This window comes from Aquarana catesbeiana, linkage group LG04 (genome assembly GCF_042186555.1).
Source record: "Aquarana catesbeiana isolate 2022-GZ linkage group LG04, ASM4218655v1, whole genome shotgun sequence".
NCBI classification, from domain to species: Eukaryota; Metazoa; Chordata; class Amphibia; order Anura; family Ranidae; genus Aquarana; species Aquarana catesbeiana.
This window is the reverse complement of record NC_133327.1, coordinates 572,701,944-572,724,134: the sequence shown is the minus strand read 5'-3', so window position 1 is coordinate 572,724,134 and position 22,191 is coordinate 572,701,944. Positions and strand designations below refer to the sequence as shown.

The following is a 22,191-nucleotide window of genomic DNA, read 5'->3' as shown; positions in this document are numbered from 1 at the left end:
TATAAACGTGTGTCAATGCAGGTAAATGCAATTAAACCAGCTTTAAAGCAGGAACTTCTAAACGCAGGAAAAATTTACCTTGGAGGCATAAAAGTTGTGTATACTTCCCAAAGAATGTATCCAGTAATTAGAAAAGTTAACCGCAAAAGTACAAGTATTGAATAAAGCCTAAAGGCTAGTTCACGCCACATGCGTTCTAGTGCTTTCGTTCTGCATCCAAAACCTATAGAAAGTAGGTTACATGGTTTTCAATGGCAAAGTTACACCAGTGTGTTCCAGTTCCGGAAAAAAAAGTAAAACATGCTGCATTTTTCCTGTACAGAATTGTACCAGAAGGTGGTAAAACGCATAAAAAATTCCCCCAAAATGCACCTACAGGCATCAAAAACATAGCAAAAATGCACCGGACTCCAGTACAGTGAAAAAAAAACAGAAAAAAAAAGAAAAAAGTATCTGGAAAGCATCCGGAAACGTGTCAAAAACGCGCATACAGAAATGCATGCGGAATGGATCTGGAGGACGTTTTTGTGCTGTGAACTAGCCCTATGGCTCAGTTCATACTGCTGAGATCCGATTTAGATTACATTTTCAGTGTGATTATGTAGTGCAATGTGGATGTGGTTTGCATATTCTATGGGACAAAAATCATGCTGGAATCGCATCAAAGTAGTACAGGAACCTTCTCCATAATCGCTCTGTGCTGAGTTGCATTGATGTAAACGGGCACCATTGAAAAGAATGTGATTTCTAGTGCTATGCGATCCTGTGCGGCTCAATTCACATCTGAAAACGCACTAGTGTATATGGAGGCTAAAAGTGAAAACTGGAATTAGAATATAGACGTGGAGTGTGGAGTACGTTGTAGCGAGGAGTTTGAGTCCCTCCCCAGCATCCAGCATATATCAGCAAGTCTGCAAACCCTCCCCCTTAGTAATCTCTGGACTTTCTGAGAGTAGACATGGCTTGTTTGTGTCTGCTTCTTCTCAGCTTGTTCTCCCTGTGTGCCACTGAAGTGATAACTGAAGACAATAGAATTGAAGGCTTGCCACCATTTTGTGGCTCATATGAATGTCCCAGATATCGAGTGCTGAAGAGATACAATGTAAGTCTGTCTTTTTATCTTTTTATTTATTATTTAAAAAATGGGTGATGTGAACAATCAACTACCTAGAATTAAAAATGTCACCATTACATTTGATTTCAGTTATATTTTCTAAGGGATTCACACAGCCAAAAAAAAATTACCGATTTCACTATTTCGCCAAAGCAATTATTCTTCACGGAGGTGCTTAGGTGAAATTTGCGTGAAAAAAAAATATATATCTTTTTAGATGGTGTGCTTTTTTTTTTTTTCTTTGTGTGTATTTGATTGTTATTTGTGTCATGTTTTTCCACTTTGCTCAACATTGCTCAACTACACCCTATGTTATCATACACTGTAGCTGAAATGCTGATCAATACGTTTATGTTGTCCCGACTTGTCTACTATAATGTTCTACTTGCTGGGGTTTCTAGTTCCACACTAAACAAACTACAGTATGTTCAGCTGCCAGAATCCTGATAGGTCTAATGTAAGTGATCATATTACTCATAGGTGTGCACGGCCTGTTGCATTAGGGTGTGCACCCCAAAGCTCAAACACACATGTCTTTCTCTGCAGCTTTAACTACACGGGGGAGTGAATGAATGAGAAGTGCTCTGTGCTGAGTGGCTTCTTGCTCATTCACAAACAGAAGCATAGTAAACACAGTTTACTATGTTTCAGTTATGAATGGACACAGTGAGCGAGTGTGTTCACTGTGTTCATTAAGAAAAGAAACTATTTACTAGCCCCTTCCCTGCTCTCCATCCTGAAATATCCCCCTCAGCAACCGGGGAGAGAGGTTAGGAGGGAAGCCAGCAGCACTGCAGGGTGGGGGTGGGGGGCAACAAGGGGGAGGGGAGCCCAGGAAGTAGGGGGAATTGGGAATGCACATAGTGATTAGAGTGTGCCCAGGCACACCTGGCACACCCCCTGCGCACGCCTATGATATTACTCCTATCCTTGAGTTCTTCACTTGCACTGGCTACCTATCAAGTTTTGCATTGATATACCAATCCTCATGCTCACCTACATCGCTCGGCTACACCGTTATCTGTCTGAACGGTTATTAACATACCCCCCTTCCCCGTCCTCTTAACCGTTGCTCCTTTAATTTTGGTCTTCTGAGTGTCTTTTAAAACAATCTACAATCCATTTTTCACACAAATAGAGCTTTCCTTATTTGCTATTTGATCACCACTAAGTTTTTTTTTTAATTATTATTATATAAAGGAAAAAAGATCGAACATTTTGAAAAATAAACTCAATATTTGTTACTTTCTGCTATAAAAGGTATACAGTACATGTAGCAAGGTCCCCAGAGGCCTAATGGTGACCTCAAGGGTTAGGGAGAGCTGACATCCTTCCTTGTAGAGTGGGTTACCAGGCACTGTGGGTGTAATGCAAGATAAAATGATGGGCGCCAGTCATTTTTTGAATGCGAACAAGAGATTTATTGTATGGACAAGGGAAATTTATTTGGCGGGATTTTTGGGAGTGCCGGGAAAAAAAGAGAAGAAGTAATTTCAATGCCCCACAAAAAGTGTAAAAATGACAAGGTTTTTATTACATACAAGACATAGTTAAAAAAGTTTTGGTATAAGTTATGTGCACATGTACAAAGAAACATCTAAAGTTCAAAACAGTTGACAAAATGTAGTCACTCAACAGTAACATTGGAGTGTTTGTCCCGACATGTTTTGCCACTCTGGGCTCATCAGGGGAAGTTTTAAAGATAATTAGATGTAACACTGCATAGAACAAAACAAAATTAAAAACATTGTACTGACTTTGAAAATAACACAGAAAAATTATGATAAAAATAATAATGGTACGGTAGAGTAGGCTGTCGACTAACATGTCCATCCCCAATTGCTCACCCATATGAAGATCTTTTGTCTGCGACTCAATGTCAGCTCAGGAAAAAGCGTCACTGGGTAGTGCACATAAGAAGACGCCAGATAGGGTCCGAAAAAATTGTTCGGCTGGAATCTAACCAAGAGAATATTGCAGGGAATAGTGAACAAAATGTTGAAAATTGAAAAATCCTAAGTAAAAGGTAACTCTACTATAGAAAAATAATTAGGTGAAGGGGAGTGAGGAAAAGGGACAGAGAGAGGACTGGGAAAGGGAATAGTGAAAGGATAGGGAAAGATGAAAGAGGAAGGAAGGGGAGAGGGAGAGCGGGGGGGGGGGGGGGGGAGAAAGAAGGAATGGAGGGAAAGGAAGGTGGGAAAAAAAGGGGGGGAAGGAGGGGTAGAATTGGGAAGAAGGGAGGGGGTAAATGTGCTAGGTGGTGAGATGATGGTAGACATCTGAAAAACGGATGTAAACCAAGGGCAAGGGTGATTATAGATAATGTGCTAGTATGAAATGGTGATATATGCTTGTGGAGAACATAGCTTACTTACTTTGGTAAAAACAATAATTGGAGAAGGGCCAAGGGTACCTGGACTATAGACTGAGGTCTGTAGAAGGGAATCTATAATGAGTAACTGCGGACAGTGAAATACAGATTTTTAAAATTAGGTATAGGCTACATGAATCTAGATTTGAAAACAGAGACAGGGAGAATAAATAGTTCATGTTAATGGTTAAAATAATAGAAAATAGGTAATCTTATACAGTGCCTTGCAAAAGTATTCACCCCCTTGGCTTTTTACCTATTTTGTTACATTACAACCTTTAGTTCAATGTTTTTTTTAATATGAATTATATGTGATGGATCCGAACACAAAAGTCTAAGTTGGTGAAGTAAAATTAGAAAAATATATATATAAAACTATTTTTCAGAAATAAAAAAAATGATAATTGGCATGTGCGTATGTATTCACCCTCCTTGTTATGAAGCCCATAAAAAGCTCTGGTGCAACCAATTACCTTCAGAAGTCACATAATTAGTGAAATGATGTCCACCTGTGTGCAATCTAAGTGTTACATGATCTTTCATTACATATACACACCTTTTGGAAAAGCCCCAGAGGCTGCAACACCTAAGCAAGAGGCAACACTAACCAAACACTGCCATGAAGACCAAGGAACTCTCCAAACAAGTAAGGGACAATGTTGTTGAGAAGTACAAGTCAGGGTTAGGTTATAAAAAAATATCCAAATCTTTGATGATCCCTAGGAGCACCATCAAATCTATCATAACCAAATGAAAAAAACATGGCACAACAGCAAACCTGCCAAGAGACGGCCGCACACCAAAACTCACGGACCGGGGAAGGAGGGCATTAATCAGAGAGGCAGCACAGAGACCTAAGGTAACCCTGGAGGAGCTGCAGAGTTTCACAGCAGAGACCGGAATATCTGTACATAGGACGACAAGAAGATGTACGCTCCATAGAGTTGGGCATTATGGCAGAGTGGCAAGAAGCAAGACATTACTTTCAGCAAAAAACAAAATGGCACGTTTTGAATTTGCGAAAAGGCATGTGGTAGACTCCCAAAATGTATGGAGGAAGGTGATGAGACTAAAATTTAACTTTTTGGCCATCAAAGAAAACGCTCTGTCTGGCGCAAACCCAACACATCACATCACCCAAAGAACACCAAAAGAATCATCACCCAAAGAACACCATCCCCACAGTGAAACATGGTGGTGGCAGCATCATGCTGTGGGGATGTTTTTCAGCAGTCGGGACTGGGGAACTGGTCAGAGTTGAGGGAAAGATGGATGGTGCTAAATACAGGGATATTCTTGAGTAAAACCTGTACCACTCTGTGTGTGATTTGAGGCTAGGATGGAGGTTCACCTTCCAGCAGGACAATGACCCCAAACACACTGCTAAAGCAACATTTGAGTGGTTTAAGGGGAAACATGTAAATGTGTTGGAATGGCCTAGTCAAAGCCCAGACCTCAATCCAATAGAAAATCTGTGGTCAGACTTAAAGATTGCTGTTCACAAGAGCAAACCATCCAACTTGAAGGAGCTGGAGCAGTTTTGCAAGGAGGAATCAGCAAAAATCCCACTGGTAAGATGTGGCAAGCTCATAGAGACTTACCCAAAGCGACTTGGAGCTGTGATAGCTGCAAAAGGTGGCTCTACAAAGTATTGACTTTAGGGGGGTGAATAGTTATGCACATTGACTTTTTCTGTTATTTTGTCCTATTTGTTGTTTGCTTTGCAAAAAAAAACAAAAAAAAAAAAACATCTTCAAAGTTGTGGGCATGTTGTGTAAATTAAATGATGCAAATCCTCAAACGATCCATGTTAATTCCAGGTTGTGAGGCAACGAAACCCAAAAAATGCCAAGGGGGTTGAATACTTTTGCAAGGCAATGTATATAGAGGTGACAATATACCTACTGCAGATCACCTTCCCCCCTCAAATAATGGATAGGTAAAGTTACTAACACAGGCGGCAGCAGGTAGTATAATTGAAAAAATGAACTGAATTTTTAGAGCATAGTAAAGGATTGCAATAATACACTATATGGTCGGAAATGAGGAAGAGATTTTCATGTAGAATTTTACCTTGTATAAAGCAGTTTCGTGGCACGGCTATCTTTGGTGTGTCTAACAATATAATGTAGTATGAAGGCACTATATATAGGCATACAAATGCCATACATTTGGCGTCTGACGTCACGCATGGACCGCCGGTAATGAACCGCACGGCGCATGCGCAAAACATCATAGGGATGGCACAAGGCTCAAAATACTATAGTTCCCATACTGCATTGCGATCCGCAGACCGCAATGCAGTATGGGAACTGTAGTATTTTGAGCCTTGTGCCACTGTGCCATTTAGGCCTTGTGAATGAATGAATTTATTAAATTTTGGAATAAGGCTAACAAAATTTGGAAAAAGGGAAGCGCTGTGAATACTTTCCAGATGCACTGTATGCTGGAATTTTTATTTTATGTATTTTTTTATACTAGGAATGGCAATAATCAGTGACTTATAGTGGGACTGTGATCGTGTGGCTGACAATCTGACACTAACTGACACTGTGTGGGAGGTTGACAAACTGACTGATACCACCAATGACACTAATACAGTGATTAGTGATACTATACACTGTCTCTGATCAGAAGGGCAATCAAGGGGTTAACTGTGTGCCTAACAAGTGTATGTGTGATGCTTTTACGCAAAGGATCTGGTTGTTAATGAGGTTAATTGTGTGCCTAACAAGTGTTAATGTGTGTAATATGTGCTGCTTTTAACTACAAATCTGTGTGTTCCTGCAAAACGGCGAGAAGAAACAGACAGATCATTCCCTCTGTACAGAGCCCTGTATGTTTGTCAGGCCTCAGCTAAATACAGTATTTAAAAATCTGTCTGACTGTTTAGATGTTGAATTTTAAAAGCAGCGGCAAGCCTGTTGATCTCACAGGTTTGCTAATCTGACAGAACACCACTGCTTTGAAAAATCAACATAAAAAATCTGAGGGATTTGAAAATACTGAATTTCAATATATAAGCTGAGTTTACTGTTACAAATAAGTGTGAAATGCATGACTCTGGTGGGTGTAACAAGATGTCTGCCTTCCGCCTTCTCACTGTATCCTTATGGTGGACGAGTTCGGGGTGTAGCAAGATGGCAGCGACAGAACGTCACTTCCATTACAAAATATGACGGGTCGCCAAATCTGATGAAACACAGGCAGGAGGGTGTGCCTAGCTGAGAAAACCACTACTCCCCTTCTGAAGACGTATGACATCATTTTGGCCTTGGCCTGGAAACCAGGAAGTAACTAAAAAAATGTTTAAAAAAAGTTTAAAACAAGTAAATATGATATACTTTCCTAATGCTAGCAGCATAAGGATTAAAAATAGTCAATGTTGACTGACAGAGTGAAGTTCTGCCTTCAACTAATTAAAACTGGAAACTTACTTCTTTAGACAAGTCTCCACTGAACTGTTCCTTTTCTTGTGTATCTCTTGTTTAGGTTCTTTTATAAATCGCATTGAGAAGGTACCTTTAACCACTTCAGGAAGAATTTACCCCCTTCCTGACCAGTGCGTTTTTTACGATTTGGCACTGCGTCGCTTTAACTGACAATTGCGCGGTCATGCGTCGTGGCTCCCAAACAAAATTGACTTCCTTTTTTTCCCACAAATAGAGCTTTCTTTTGGTAGAATTTGATCACCTCTGCGGTTTTTTGATTTTTTACGCTATAAACAAGAAAATAGCGACAATTTTGAAAAAAACGCATTATTTTTTACTTTTTGCTATATTAAATATCCCCAAAAAATAATTAAAAAAACATTTTTTTCCCTCAGTTTAGGCCGATATGTATTCTTCTACATATTTTTGGTAAAAAAAAAATCGCAATAAGCGTTTATTGATTGGTTTGCGCAAAAGTTATAGCGTTTACAAAATAGGGGATAGTTTTATGGCATTTTTATTAATAATTTTTTTTTTTTACTAGTAATGGCGGTGATCAGCGATTTTTATTGTGACTGCGACATTATGGCGGACACATCGGACATTTTTGACACATATTTGGGACCATTGTCATTTATACAGCAATCAGTGCTATAAAAATGCACTTAACTTAAACTGGTTAACCACTAGGGGGCGGGGAGGGGTTAAGTCAGTACTAGGGAGTGTTTTCTAAATGTAGGGTGGATGGGCTAGCTGTGACACGTCACTGATCTCTGCTCCCAATGACAGGGAGCAGAGATCAGTGACACTGTCACTAGGCAGAACGGGGAGATGCTGTTTACATCAGCATCTCCCCGTTCGTCCTCTCCGTGAGGTGATCGTGGGCGATCGAGTCCGCGGGACGTGCGACCTGACTCACGGAGCTCCCGGCGGCGTGCACGCGATGGCAAATTCAATGGGACTTACTTGTACGCCCATTTGCCCAGCTGTGCCATTCTGCCGACGTACATCGGCGTGCGCCGGTCGGGAAGTGGTTAACTTTTTATTTTATTTTCATTTTACATTTTTTTATTTCTGTGAAAAATAATGAAGAAAATAAGGGCCAATTTTTGGCCCAATATTAGGTCAAAGGCAGTTGAAAAGAGCTTCTGTAACCCACAGGGGCCATTTAAAGCACAAAAACCCACCTTATTATAATATTTTAATATTTTATCCCACATTATGTGTTTTCAACAATTGCATATTTACCTCCAGTTTAATAACACCAGGCAAACGTCTACATAAAAGTGGAAACAAAGTCCACTTTTTAAAGCGGAGTTCTAGCCTGGGGGGAAAAAAAATTAAAGTCAGCAGCTACAAATACTGTAGCTGCTGACTTTTAACATAAGGACACTTACCTGTCCAGGGAGCCCGCAATTCCGGCACCCCAAGCCGATCTGTCCATCGGCTCCGGGTGGAGGCGCCGGCATCCTTACTAAGGGAAACAGGAAGTGAAGCCTTGCGGCTTCACAGCCTGTTTCCTACTGCACATGCGCAAGTCTCGCTGCCCTTTCTAAATGGTCCTGCTGTCTTCTGGGACCCGTGTGTCTTCTAGAAGGCAGAACAGGGGAAGGAGGAGGGGCCAAAAGTTTTGTAGATCGCTGCACAACAATGCGGAGAACTTACACGGAAGTGGGTACCTAGATTTGACAGGTATCTGCTCCCCAAAAGGTGCCAAATGTGGCAGCGGAGGGGGGAGGAAGCAAACAAGCAGACCTTCCCCTTTTGGGTGGAGCTGCTCTTTAATTTGTACCTACAGGTAAGCCAGTGATTGGACAGTAAAAGGAGAAGTAGCATACTGATGAACTCATCTATCTATCCTTCTATGTATGCTCTTTGCACTCGATTGGCTCCTTATACTGCTTCTTCCACTCCTTCCCTGGAGCTGTATTACCTGCCAAAGGATTTGTATTAATTCACAGTCAGTCCTAAGATTTACACAGCTGTGCCACAGCACAGCACAGTTAGGAGGAGAGGGGGCCCTGCTCTTTCTCTGGCGCAGTTTCCCTTTTTTGTACAGGACTCTTCCCCACCCCCCCACCCTGCGATTGGACAGCAAAAGGAGAAGCAGCATACTGATGAACTTATCTCTCTATCCTCCTATCAGTATGCTCTTTGCACTTAATTGGCTCTTTGTGCTGCTTCTCTTACTCCTTCCCTGGGCTCTGCTGTACAAATGGTTCATTAGCCTGTAAGAAGCTGATGCTAAGTAGATTTGGGTATTTACACTGCTTACATTTGAAAAAAAAAAAACACATTTTCTTATGTATTGATGATAACAGAGCTCCATTAATGTGTGCCTTTTATAGCTGCCTGGAGTTCAGTTAAATAATAATAAATGCCTATTACATGTCAAAGTGCACTTCAGATATCAGATTCCTGATAGCAAAGAGATAAATCTTCTTGGGTCAAAGTTATAGAATCTTTGTCTGCTACCCACAGGACAGATTACCTAATTCTGCATGTGATTTCCTATATATGTCACCTGAACTTTCTTCTGTCTAAAGCTCACCATACACAGATCACATTTCCACAAATTACTGATAAATAAGCTGAAATTCCATCCTTGGGTGGCCCACTGGCTTTCCCCGGGTCAAAAAACTTTGATTTAATGATCAAAGGAGCCAAACAGAAAATTGTCATCTGAAAAGTGACTGCAGCCAATCAGCTGGGGTTATCTTGCTCCACTAGATGATCAGCATTAGGCTGGGCACGCATTGGCAACTGTTAGTCGTGTGAATAAAGAAAGGCGTGATTTCATGTATGTGTGAGTATTATACATAATTGTTAAGCATTTGAAAGTATTTGCCTTTTCTGCCCAAAATAAAATAACCACTTGACCTCTGGAAGATTTTACCCCCTTCATAACCAGAGCAATTTATTTGCTATTCAGCACTGTGCTACTTTAACTGGCAATTGCGCGGTCATGCAATTTTTATCTTTTTTTTTACAAAAATAGAGCTTTCTTTTGGTGGTATTTGATTACCACTGAGTTTTTTATTTTTTTTTTGCGATATAAATTAAAAAAGATGTAAGATTTTGAAAAAAAAAAAAGAAAAATATTGTAATTCCTACTATAAAATATATTAAATAATTTAAAAAATCTAATTTCTTCATAAATTTAGGCCAAAATGTATTCTGCTACATATCTTTGGTAAAAAAAACCCCAATAAGTGCATATCATTTGGTTTGCATGAAAGTTATAACGTCTGGTATAGATATTGCAACTTTTTTTTTTTATACTAGTAATGACCGTGATCAGCGACTTATAGTGGGACTGTGGTAGTGTGGTGGGAAATCTGACACTAGCTGATGCTGGCTAGGGGGGTACACTAACTGACCTGGACATCAATAGTAACACTAATACAGTAATCAGTGCTAAAACTATACACTGTCACTGAACTAATGACACTGAATGGGAAGGGCGATCATTGTGTGTTATGTGCTTTTACTAGTGGATCTTGGTATTTTTTACCTGTTTTACAGGGAATAAAAAAACAGCAAGATCGTATGTCAGTGTTCGGAGCTCTGTGTTGTTTACAATACAGAGCTTCCTTCACTGAATGACAGAGTTGATCAATCATTGCCTGGGACGACTGATCGGCTTGTGCTGTAACAAATCACAGTACAGCCGGGGTGGTGGGTGCATGCCCCCTACCCGGAAGCGCTGATCACCTATTTGATACGCGATCCAGCGCAGAGCAGACACCCTGCAGCAGTATATGTGTGTGGGGCGGTCAGCAAGCGGTTATACATTAAAAAAAAAACATCTGTGCAATACATGCACATTCCAAGTATTTGTGTCTTTATAAACATTGCAAATACAGAAAAATACCTGTTGATCTTGGCAAAAAACAAGTGAACTCCTAACTTCCTGTTTAGCCTGACAACTTTGATCCTGCCCAACTCATTGGACTACAGAACACCTCCCACTTATTATATGGAGAAGCACTGTGTTGTCAGGTCCCTACAAAAAGTTAGGAGCTTATTGGATATCTGGCAGAGCCACTGGCATTTGTACTTGCAACATTACAGAGACAAATCATGGGGAAATGTGAATGTACTATAGAGATGTACAGCGTATGTGCTGGTGCAGCTCCTGTGCCCCTCCCCTTACCTCCCTACATAGCTGCCTGGAGTGGAGGGAAGGGGGATTTTATCGAGCAGCCATTCTAACCCAGGGTTCCTTCAGAGTTTGCTAGGGGTTCCTCTAGCTGTGGCTGATCGACCTCCCATCTGATGGTTCCTGCTTAGTTTCAGGGCCAAAGCCACTTCCCAGAACAAGTGGCATGAAATGAGTGATTTTTTTTAGCTGTCTGTAAGGATGGCATTCTGACCTCCACTGTAAAAAGGGCACTCTTCCCACTGACCATCAATGTAGGTGTTTTCCTAATGACCCCGGCCCTCATGAATTTATTTTAGCAGGGGTTCTCTGTGACCTGAAAAGGGGTAAAAAAAAGTTAAGAAATGCTGCTATAGAGTGTCACTTGAGCGACAGCTCTGAGTCTGTTGGGGATGCTGACATCACAATGAAGATGGTGACATCCAGCAGCCTTAGGGCTCGTTTACACAAGCGGCAAGGACTGACACTCTTCTGAGAAATGGTGTTGCAACTGCATCTATTAGACATGGTTGTGGGGTAGCTGCAGCATGGCCCCCATTCATTTGAATGAGTCGCAGGCGGCTGTACCTTCTGGTGAATGCGACAGAGCATTTAATTCCTGTCATGGCTGCGAAACAAAGTATCAAGGCCATGGCATGTCGTCCCCCCCGGCAGCTGGCTTTGTAGCTAAAGGGGAGCAGTTGGAGGTTCGGTAAATATGTAGCTCAGCCTTGTGTTTTTATTGCCTCTCCCAACCACAAGTGTAAAGGAGCCTCAAGTTCTTTTGGATGTCTACACAAGGGAGGATTTTACAGGTATAGTACTGACATATAAATGTATAGATAGGCAACTCCTATCCTCATATTGATTAGTGGTTCCAAATTAGTAATAACTACTGCAGTAGGGAACAGACACAAAAGATACACTCCACATCTTTCCAAATAACTGTTCTGCTTTATTATGATGCAATTGAAGGTTTTTATACACATGATTATGTAGGTATCACATTAATATTACAATTGTACGTTTATGGTAACAAGGGGCGTAACATAGGCAGACTAATTCTAATCAGGACTTGAAAGAATGCAAACATGTAATGAAAACATTATTAATGCCGTGTGCACAGTGAGGGCAGTGTGCAATACATACAAAATAGAATACAATTATATACAGAACTTACAAATTTCCTTTACAGTACATAACAGAGCGGGAGAGCAAGGCCCTGAAATACATGATTTTACATAATATTGTGTCCATTGATTAACTGAATCTCCTTTTTTCCTGTCTGCAAAGTCCTGATTGGCGAGAGGGAATCTGCTGCATGCAACATTCTTCTTCTAGACACTTCCACCAGTGATGGACTTCAGAATGTCTCTTAGAAATTAATTGTTCTTATCACGCCAAAAGAAGTTATCCGCCGCTGTTTCTAGCACCATGTTACCTAATGTCCTTTTACATTAACACCAGTTGCTCAGTTACCCAAGAAGAATTTAATTAATACGTATTACCAGTTCAAATGAGCAGGCCTGGATTTAAGAAATCTGTTTGGATAAGAGCTTTTTAATTAAAATAGTTGTAATACTCATTAACACTTGTATGAATAGGTGGCTCTATTCCAGACATTTTTGATAATAAATGTTGGCCAAATTGCACAACAGTGTGGGGGGTGGGGGGGGGGGGTATTAAAGGGGTATTCTTAAAGCGGGGGTCCACCTATCTATGGTTTTTTTTTTTTTTTGAGTTCATTCACAAACTTTTCTTCCCAGCATTACATACTCACATATTGTGTGTAATATGTCCGCCTGTGTCAGATTTTGTCGGAAAGAATAACTTATATTATTCACTGCAGGCGCTTTACATCTTCATTGTGGGCATTTGAAGCCCACAAGCATTTATTTCCTGGATGTGGTGAATGCTGTGCTCCCAGCATTCACTGCTCGTTCCCGCACATGCTCAGTGGCATCCTGGGAAGCCTGAGACTAGCTCCCAGGAGTCTGGGAGAGGCTAGAAACACGCCTACTCCCACGGGAGGAGAACCAGGAAGTGCAAAGAAGAATAGAAAAATAAAAGGTAATTACGATTAAAATTTTTTTAAACGGCATGTCAGCATCTAGGCAAGGAAGAGAATACATACAGATATTGTTCACAATTTGTTCAAAATTTGGGTGGAACTCCGCTTTAAATAATGTAAACTTAGCCTTTAAAGTGGTTGTAAAGGTAGAAGGTTTTTTTTATCTTAATGCATTCTATGCATTAAGATAAGAAACCTTCAGTGTGCAGCAGCCCCCCCTTATTACTTACCTGAGCCTCATCTCTATCCAGCGATGTCCACGAGTGCCTTGGGCATCTGGGACTCTCCCTCCTGATGGACTAAGACACAGCAGCAGCACCATTGGCTCCCGCTGCTGTCAATCAAAGTCGGTTAGCCAATTGGGAGAGAGGGGGCGGGGCCGAACTGCGGCTCCATGTCTGAATGGAGACACACAGCCGTGGCTCGGCTTGGGTGCCCCCATAGCAAGCTGATTTCTGTGGGTGCACTCAGCAGGAGGGAGGGGCCAGGAGTGCCAGCGGGGGACCCAAGAAGAGGAGGATCTGGGCTGCTCTGTGCTAAACCATTTCACAGAGCAGGTAATTATAACATGTTTATTATTTTTAAAGAAAAGAAAACGAGAACCCCAAAGCTCTATCGCACATGGGTATGAAAAATGCTGTTTTCAGAGGCGTCTTGGTTTTTTTTTATGCCTGTGAATGCAGCTCCATGTTAACCAATGTGCCCATGCACATGTAGGGATTTAAATATACACTGTGTTTAAGGGCTGAAGAAAAAAGCCCCAAACACGCGTTCCTGGAAAGGCATATGTGCGCTTTTTACATGCAAATGCACATATACGCAATCCGACATTTCCGGGTAGAAGGCACGCGCCCGCCCACCATCTGTGCTGTGATTTGGTACAGCACAAGTTGGTCAGCGGGACCCGGCCAATGATTTATGGCTGGGACTTGATGATCGGCTTAGCGAATCACAGTACAGACCCCTGTGTTTACTAATAACACAGGGCTCTGTACAGGGAGTAGTGATGTGGCAAAGCAGAAAAAACAACCACATCAATTAGTAAAAGCTACACACAATACACACATTACACACTGTTAGGCAAACAGTTAACCCCTTGATTACCCCTAGATGTTGACCCCTTCTTAGCCAGTGTCATTAGTACAGTGACAGTGTATAGTATTATCACTTAACGCTGTATTAGTGTCACTGGTGATGTCAGTGTCAATTAGTCAGTTAGTGTCAGATTCCTACTATAAGTCGCTGTTTACTGCCCTTACTAGTATAAAACATATAAATAAAAATTTGAGTATATACTGTATACCAGGGGTCTCAAACTGGTGGCCCTCCAGCTGTTGTGAAACTACAAGTCCCATCATACCTCTGCCTGTGGGAGTCATGCTCGGAACTGTCAGCCTTGCAATGCCTCGTGGGACTTGTAGTTTCACAACAGCTGGAGGGCCGCCAGTTTGAGATCCCTGCTGTATACCATTATGTTATAACTTTCATGCAAACCAATCAATATTCACTTATTGGGATTTTTTACCAAATACATGTAGCAGAATACATTTTGACCTAAATTTATGAAGATTCTTTTTTTTTTTTTTTTTAATTGAATATGTTTTATAGCAGAAAGTAAAAAATATAGAGCTTTCTTTTTGCGGTATTAGACCACCACTGGGTTTTTGTTTTTCATTTATACAGTATCTCACAAAAGTGAGTACACCCCTCACATTTTTTTGTAAATATTTTATTATATCTTTTCATGTTACAACACTGAAGAAATGGCAGTTTGCTACAATGTAATGTAGTGAGTGTACAGCTTGTATAACAGTGTAAATTTGCTGTCCCCTAAAAATAACTCAACACACAGCCATTCATTTTCTTAACTGCTGGCAACAAAGTTGAGTACACCCCTAAGTGAAAATGTCCAAATTGGGCCCAATTAGCCATTTTCCCTCCCTGATGTCATGTGACTCGTTAGTGTTACAAGGTCTCAGGTGTGAATAGGGAGCAGGTGTGTTAAATTTGGTGTTATCGCTCTCACTCTCTCATACTGGTCACTGGAAGTTCAACATGGCACCTCATGGCAAAGAACTCTCTAAGGATCTAAAAAAAGAATTGTTGCTCTACATAAAGATGGCCTAGGCTATAGGAAGATTGCCAAGACCCTGAAACTGAGCTGCAGCACGGTGGCCAAGACCATACAGTGGTTTAACAGGACAGGTTCCACTCAGAACAGGCCTCACCATGGTCGACCAAAGAAGTTGAGTGCATGTGCTCAGCATCATATCCAGAGGTTGTCTTTCAGAAATAGACGTATGAGTACTGCCAGCATTGCTGCAGAGGTTGAAGGGGTGGGGGGATCAGCCTGTCAGTGCTCAGACCATACGCCGCACACTGCATCAAATTTGTCTGCATGACTGTCATCCCAGAAGGAAGCCTCTTATAAAGATAGTGCACAAAAAAGCTTGCAGTTTGCTGAAGACAAGCGGACTAAGGACATGGATTACTGGAGACATGTCCTGTTGTCTAATGAGACCAAGATAAACTTATTTGGTTCAGATCAGTGGCGGCCTGTCCATAGGGGGCGCATGGGCGCCGCCCCCCCAAAGCCAGTCAAAAAAAAAAAAAAAATGTCCCTTTAAAAAAAAAAAAAAGTTTCTTTAAGAAGTGCACTGTGTTCCGGGCGGGCGCCGGACACGGTGCACTATAGAAGCGTCATGCCAATGCAATCCCGCGATTGCAGGCAAGATGCTTCATTTGCTGTTTTTTTTGTTGCCCTGTGGCGCTGTGCAGTGCGCCTCTAGATGCTGATTGGGGCATTCTCCTTCATGGGCGGTGCTGTCACCGGGCGGCGTGTCACTTCCTGTTTCGGCTGGTGTGAATGGAGAAGCAAGGTAAGTTTATGTGTTACTATCAGCCTTTGTCTGTCCACCGTATGTGTATGTGATCGGAGGGTGGAGGGAGCTGTGCTTTACCTCTGCCCTGCCTGGAATCAACCTCGGCTCCAGCCCTTCACCCGACAATCTGCTGGAGCCTTAATTACACATCTCCTGTATGTGTATATCACAGGGCTCCCAGCACTGCGTCCTACAGTCATGCTGTGCATTCTATCATCTCATATCTCTCTCTCTCTCCCTCTCTCTCTCTCTCTATTCTATCTGTATAACTGCATATCTCTCTCTATCTAAGTGTCTATCTATCTGTATATCTATCTATATAACTGTCTATCTATCTATCTATATAACTGTCTATCTATCTATCTATCTATCTATCTATCTATCTATCTATCTATCTATCTGTCTGTCTGTCTGTCTGTCTGTCTGTCTGTCTGTCTGTCTGTCTGTCTGTCTGTCTATCTCTCTATCTATCTATCTATCTTTGTGTATAACTGTATATCTATCTATCTATCTATCTATCTATCTATCTATCTATCTATCTATCTATCTATCTATCTATCTATCTATCTATCTATCTAGCTATCTATCTATCTGTATATCTATCAATCTTTGTGTATAACTGTATATCTATCTATCTATCTATATAACTGTATATCTATCTATCTATCTGTATATCTATATAACTGTATATCTGTCTATCTGTATATCTATCTATCTATCTATCTATCTATCTATCTATCTATCTATCTATCTATCTATCTATCTATCTATCTATCTATCTATCTATCTATCTTTGTGTATAACCGTATATCTATCTATCTGTGTATCTATATAACTGTATATATCTATCTATCTGTGTATATATCTATCTAACTGTATATCTATCTATATAACTGTATATCTATCTATCTGTATAACTGCATATCTATCTATCTATCTATCTATCTATCTATCTATCTATCTATCTATCTATCTATCTATCTATCTATCTATCTATCTATCTATCTATCTATCGGCCCCATCATGGGCAAGTGACGTGGGGGGGTGGGGGGGCGGGGGTTGGTTGAGATTTTGTTTGCGCCCCCCTAAAAAAATGGAGCACCAGCCGCCACTGGTTCAGATGGTGTCAAACATGTGTGGTGGCAACCAGGTGAGGAGTACAAAGACAAGTGTGTCTTGCCTACAGTCAAGCATGGTGGTGGGAGTGTCATGATCTGGGGCTGCATAAGTGCTGCCAGCAATGGGGAGCTACAGTTCATTGAGGGAACCATGAATGCCAACATGTACTGTGACATACTGAAGCAGAGCATGATCCCCTCCCTTTGGAGACTGGGCCGCAGGGCAGTATTCCAACATGATAACGACCCCAAACACACCTCCAAGATGACCACTGCCTTGCTAAAGAAGCTGAGGGTAAAGGTGATGGACTGGCCAAGCATGTCTAAACCCTAAACCCTATTGAGCATCTGTGGGGCATCCTCAAATGGAAGGTGGAGGAGCGCAAGGTCTCTAACATCCACCAGCTCCGTGATGTCATCATGGAGGAGTGAAAGAGGACACTGGTTGCAACCTGTGAAGCTCTGGTGAACTCCATGCCCAAGAGGGTTAAGGCAGTGCTGGAAAATAATGGGGCCACACAAAATATTGACACTTTGGGCCCAATTTGGACATTTTCACTTAGGGGTGTACTCACTTTTGTTGCCAGTGGTTTAGACATTAATGGCTGTGTGTTGAATTATTTTGAGGGGACAGCAAATTGACACTGTTATACAAGCTGTACACTCACTACTTTACATTGTAGCAAAGTGTCATTTCTTCAGTGTTGTCACATGAAAAGATATAACAAAATATTTGCAAAAAATGTGAGGGGTGTACTCTCTTTTGTGAGATACTGTATAATAAAAAACAAAAATCCAGTGGTGGTCTAATACCACCAAAAGAAAGCTCTATTTGTGTGAAAATTGATACAAACTTCATTTGGGTACAGTGTTGCATGATGTGCAATTGCCAGCTAAAGTAGCGCAGTGCTGAATAGCAAAAAATGCCCTGGTCATGAAGGGATTAAAACCTGCCGGAGCTTAAAGTAGAAGTTTATCCAAAACTAACTCTAAATCTACTGGCATCCACATTCTAAAACAAATCTATTTAGCCCTGTAGAAAAGAAATCGCTATACATACCTTTTCTGAAGCTGATCCAGTCCGGTCTCCAGCGGCAGATGCTCTGTGCAGGAGAGAGCCGACAATGGCTGGGAAATGCCTGAAAAGTGATGTCATCCATAGAGTTACTAGGCAGCTTTCATTGTCGGCTGGCTCTCTCCTGCACGCTCCCACACACAGAAGTCACGGCTGACAGCTCAGCGTGGGACCAGACCAGAGCGGCTGCAGAAAAGGTATGTATAGCGATTTCTTCCTTACAAGGCTAGATACATAGGAAAAGACCCTAAAAATAGGGAACTTATGTACCCCCCAATACCGTCCTGAAACATGTCAGGCTTCTGGAGAAACGTGTCTATAGATGGAAGTATACAATAATCATATGAAAGAAAATCCATTGTATAAGCACTTTTGTAGAGATTTATGTCTAGTATATCTTGTTTTTATGTTTTTTCTAAATAAATACAATTTTTTTTTACTTAAATGTAATCGTCCCGTTCGCCTATAAAGTCCCACTGTACTGGGGGGTACATAAGTTCCCTATTTTTAGGGTCTTTTCCTATGCACCTACTTGGGATGTTGGCAACATGTTGAAGGCAATATAGTTGACCTCCGGAGGTTCACTTTACTATACAAGGCTAGATAGATTTGTTTTAGAATTTCACTGCGAGTAGGTTTAGAGTTAGGTTTTGGGTGAACTTCTACTTTAAGTGGTTAAAATTGATTTTTCTGCCCGCGCATAGCAGAAAGATCCAGTGTGCATGGGAGTATTTTATTAAACCTGTGTACTTGAAGCCTAAAAATTTCTAGTTGAAATTAGTGTTGGTAGTACTGGTGTACAGACATTTATTGCTAATTATATGTGACTCTCTAGTAAGAGATGGGTCTTTGAAGTGAAAAAAGTTGCAAAGACAAAGTTAAATTTAACACCAACACATAAAATTATCACAAATAGGATTCCAGACATAATGAGACAAGGTTTACCAAAACAATTGGTTTGCAAATTGGTCAAAGTTGGCACAGTGGTCTGAAAACAAGTTGTACCACCATGTATCCAAGCAAGGCACCAAATTTCTTTGACTGTCATGTGTTATTTCTATTGTGTTTTACAGACATTTGAGCTTAGAAGCTATGAGTCAACACGTTGGGCGACAACATACCTAAACACGGATGGCATGGGCATAGGAATGATGAAAACCTTTAGACGCCTTTTTAAATACATCAGTGGGGAGAATTCAGAAGGTATTTCAGTTTATTGTTGCAATTTACATTTGTAATGATCCATTTTTCTCTCTACCAAAGAACATTTTTACAATACGGAGCATATTTACCGTTGGTCACCAGCCATCTAAAATGCTGAGATGGACAAAACAGTTTTTGGAGTAGGGTTAGAACCTCTATCAGGTTTTTGAAGGGAAATTTCTCAGACAGAGAAGAAGTAGCAAAAATAACTATTATGCTGCGTACACACGAGCGGACTTTTCAGCGGACTAGGTCCGGCAAACCGGACTCCGTTGGACAATTCGACCGTGTGTGGGCTCCAGCGGACTTTTTTTTCCCAAAAGTCCGACGGACCTAGAAATAAAACATGTTTCAAATCTTTCCGACGGACTCGAGTCCGGTCGAAAAGTCCACTCGTCTTTATGCTAGTCCGACGGACAAAAACCGACGCTAGGGCAGCTACTGGCTATGAACTTCCTTATTTTAGTCCGGTCGTACGTCATCACGTACGAATCTGTCGGACTTTGGTTGATCGTGTGTAGGCAAGTCCGTTCATTCGAAAGTCCGTCGGAAAGTCAGTTGAAAAGTCCGTCGGACCTAGTCTGACGAAAAGTCCACCCATGTGTACGCGGCATTAGTAGTGTGAGGAAGTTTATTATACTGTCTGTGACCCACTGTATCCTAATGTCTTTTACACACGATCGGACATTCCGACAACAAAATCCATGCATTTTTTCCGACGGATGTTGGCTCAAACTTGTCTTGCATACACACGGTCACACAAAGTTTGTCGGAAATTCCAAAGGTCAAGAACGTGGTGACGTACAACACGTACGACGAGCCGAGAAAAATGAAGTTCAATAGCCAGTGCGGCTCTTCTGCATGATTCCGAGCATGCGTGGAACTTCGTGCGTCGGAATTGTATACACACGATCAGAATTCCCGGCAACGGATTTTGTTGTCGGAAAATTTGAGAACCAGATCTCAAATTTTGTGCGACGGAAATTCCGATGGAAACTGTCCAATGCAGCCTACACACAGTCGGAATTTCCGACAAAAGGCTCCCATCGAACATATTCCGTCGGAGAATCCGACCGTGTGTACAGGGCATTACTTTCTTTTCAGGTGACACCCTGTGTTTTAGGGTGTCACTGGTCCTAAAGACTGTGGGACCTTTCACAAAGGGCAGCATGACTCGCACATGCACAGTAGGAAATTAACTGTGAAGCTGCAAGACTTCACTGCTGGCTTCCCGTACCCATAGGCAATTGATAAATCGGCTCAGGTGAGGACATTGCTGGAACCCCCCGGACAGGTGAGTGTCTCTATATTAAAAGTCAGCAGCTACAATATTTGTGGTGACTGGAGCTCCTCTTTTAGGCCCCCTCACACGAACGATCCGTTCAGGTCCGCCTGTCAGTTTTTTAGGCGGACCTGAACGGACCCTCCATAGACCTCTATGGAGCGTCGGATGTCAGCGGTGACATGTCCACTGACATCCGACCCGCTCCGATCCGAAAAAGTGTGATGGAGGAAAAACCTACTTTTCCATCTGTCTGCGGATCGGATCGGGTGGCGACGGACTCTATGGTCCGTCGTCATCCGATCCCCCATAGGGGAGAGCGGCGCTCTGACAGGTCCATCGCTGCACAGTGAGCAGCGACGGACCTGTCATCTGACTGCTCAGCGGGGATCGGCGGAGCGATCCCCGCTGAGCAAGCGGATGTTCACGGGGCGGATCATCATGGATCCATCCCGTGTGAAAGAGGCCTAACTCAACATTAAAATCCATCAAACATGTTGCAGGTCACATAATGCATGTATGCATATGATAACATGGCGTGCATAAGCCACTCATGGATTTTATCATAAATGAAGAAGAAAAGGTGAAATACCCACATTCGATATGTTTCACAGATCAAAGCCCACTTCTTCAAGAAGGTAAAAAGTTTCCTCTTGTCTAAGACAACACGTTCACATAAACTAACTAATTTAAAAGAACAAAGAAGACATTGCCAGAGATGGGTGAATTCTTATGTTCAACTTAGCCCCCGTTCACACAAGTGCGATTTGTCATGCGATTAGACAGTTCCAAATAGCACCCCATTGTCGACAATGGAACCATTCAAATTGCCGCAACTCATGTCCCAGCGACTTTCAAAAAGGTTCCTGCACTACTTTTTGCCAATTTCAATGTGACTTGCATAGCCTTCTGTTAAACGTAGCAAGTTGCAATGAAATAGGAGGTGCAAATCGCACTGATCTGCGGCTTTGAAATCACTCTGAAGTAGAGGGATTTTAAAGCCGCACCAGTGTGAACCAGGGCTAAAGGTCAGAAGAAGGAGAGGGGGGCTACTTGGCACCAAACTGGGAACCAGGTAAGTAGCTCTATATGGAGGACATCCCCACTCATTATTTCTATCATGTGAGTCCTCAATACTAACCATCCATCCTGTTTTCCTCCTGCTGGAGTGGGGATGTCCTCCATCTAGTGCAACACGCCTGGTTCCAAGTTTGGTGTCAAGTTGTTCACCTCTCTTTTTTTCTGACTTTAATGCAGAACTTCACCCAAAAGGGGAAGTTCTGCTTGTTTGCATCCTCACTCCCTTCTCTGCCACATTTGGCACTTTTTTGGGGGGTAGGGGAGCTGGTACCTGGTTTTGACAGGTACCCGTTCCCACTTCTGGTCAGATCATCGGGGCAATCTGAGCAATCTGAGCATTTATTAAAAGTCAGCAGCTACAGTATTTGTAGGGGGGAGACTGGAGCTCCTCTTTAAGTTGAACATCAGGATTCATCCATC

The 22,191-nt window shown here is 41.9% G+C and overlaps 1 protein-coding gene across 1 annotated transcript in view; it reads left to right on the top strand.

The window, feature by feature from the left end:
* The first annotated feature begins 905 nt into the window (after positions 1–905).
* The window catches only part of LOC141140665 (heme-binding protein 1-like), a 32,951-nt gene continuing 11,665 nt past the window's right edge, over positions 906–22,191 (top strand). Inside the window, exons 1-2 of the mRNA XM_073628066.1 lie at positions 906–1,102; positions 19,280–19,409. Coding sequence (XP_073484167.1) covers positions 959–1,102; positions 19,280–19,409 — 274 coding nt within the window. The 5' untranslated portion in view covers positions 906–958. The remainder of the gene's footprint in view (positions 1,103–19,279; positions 19,410–22,191) is intronic.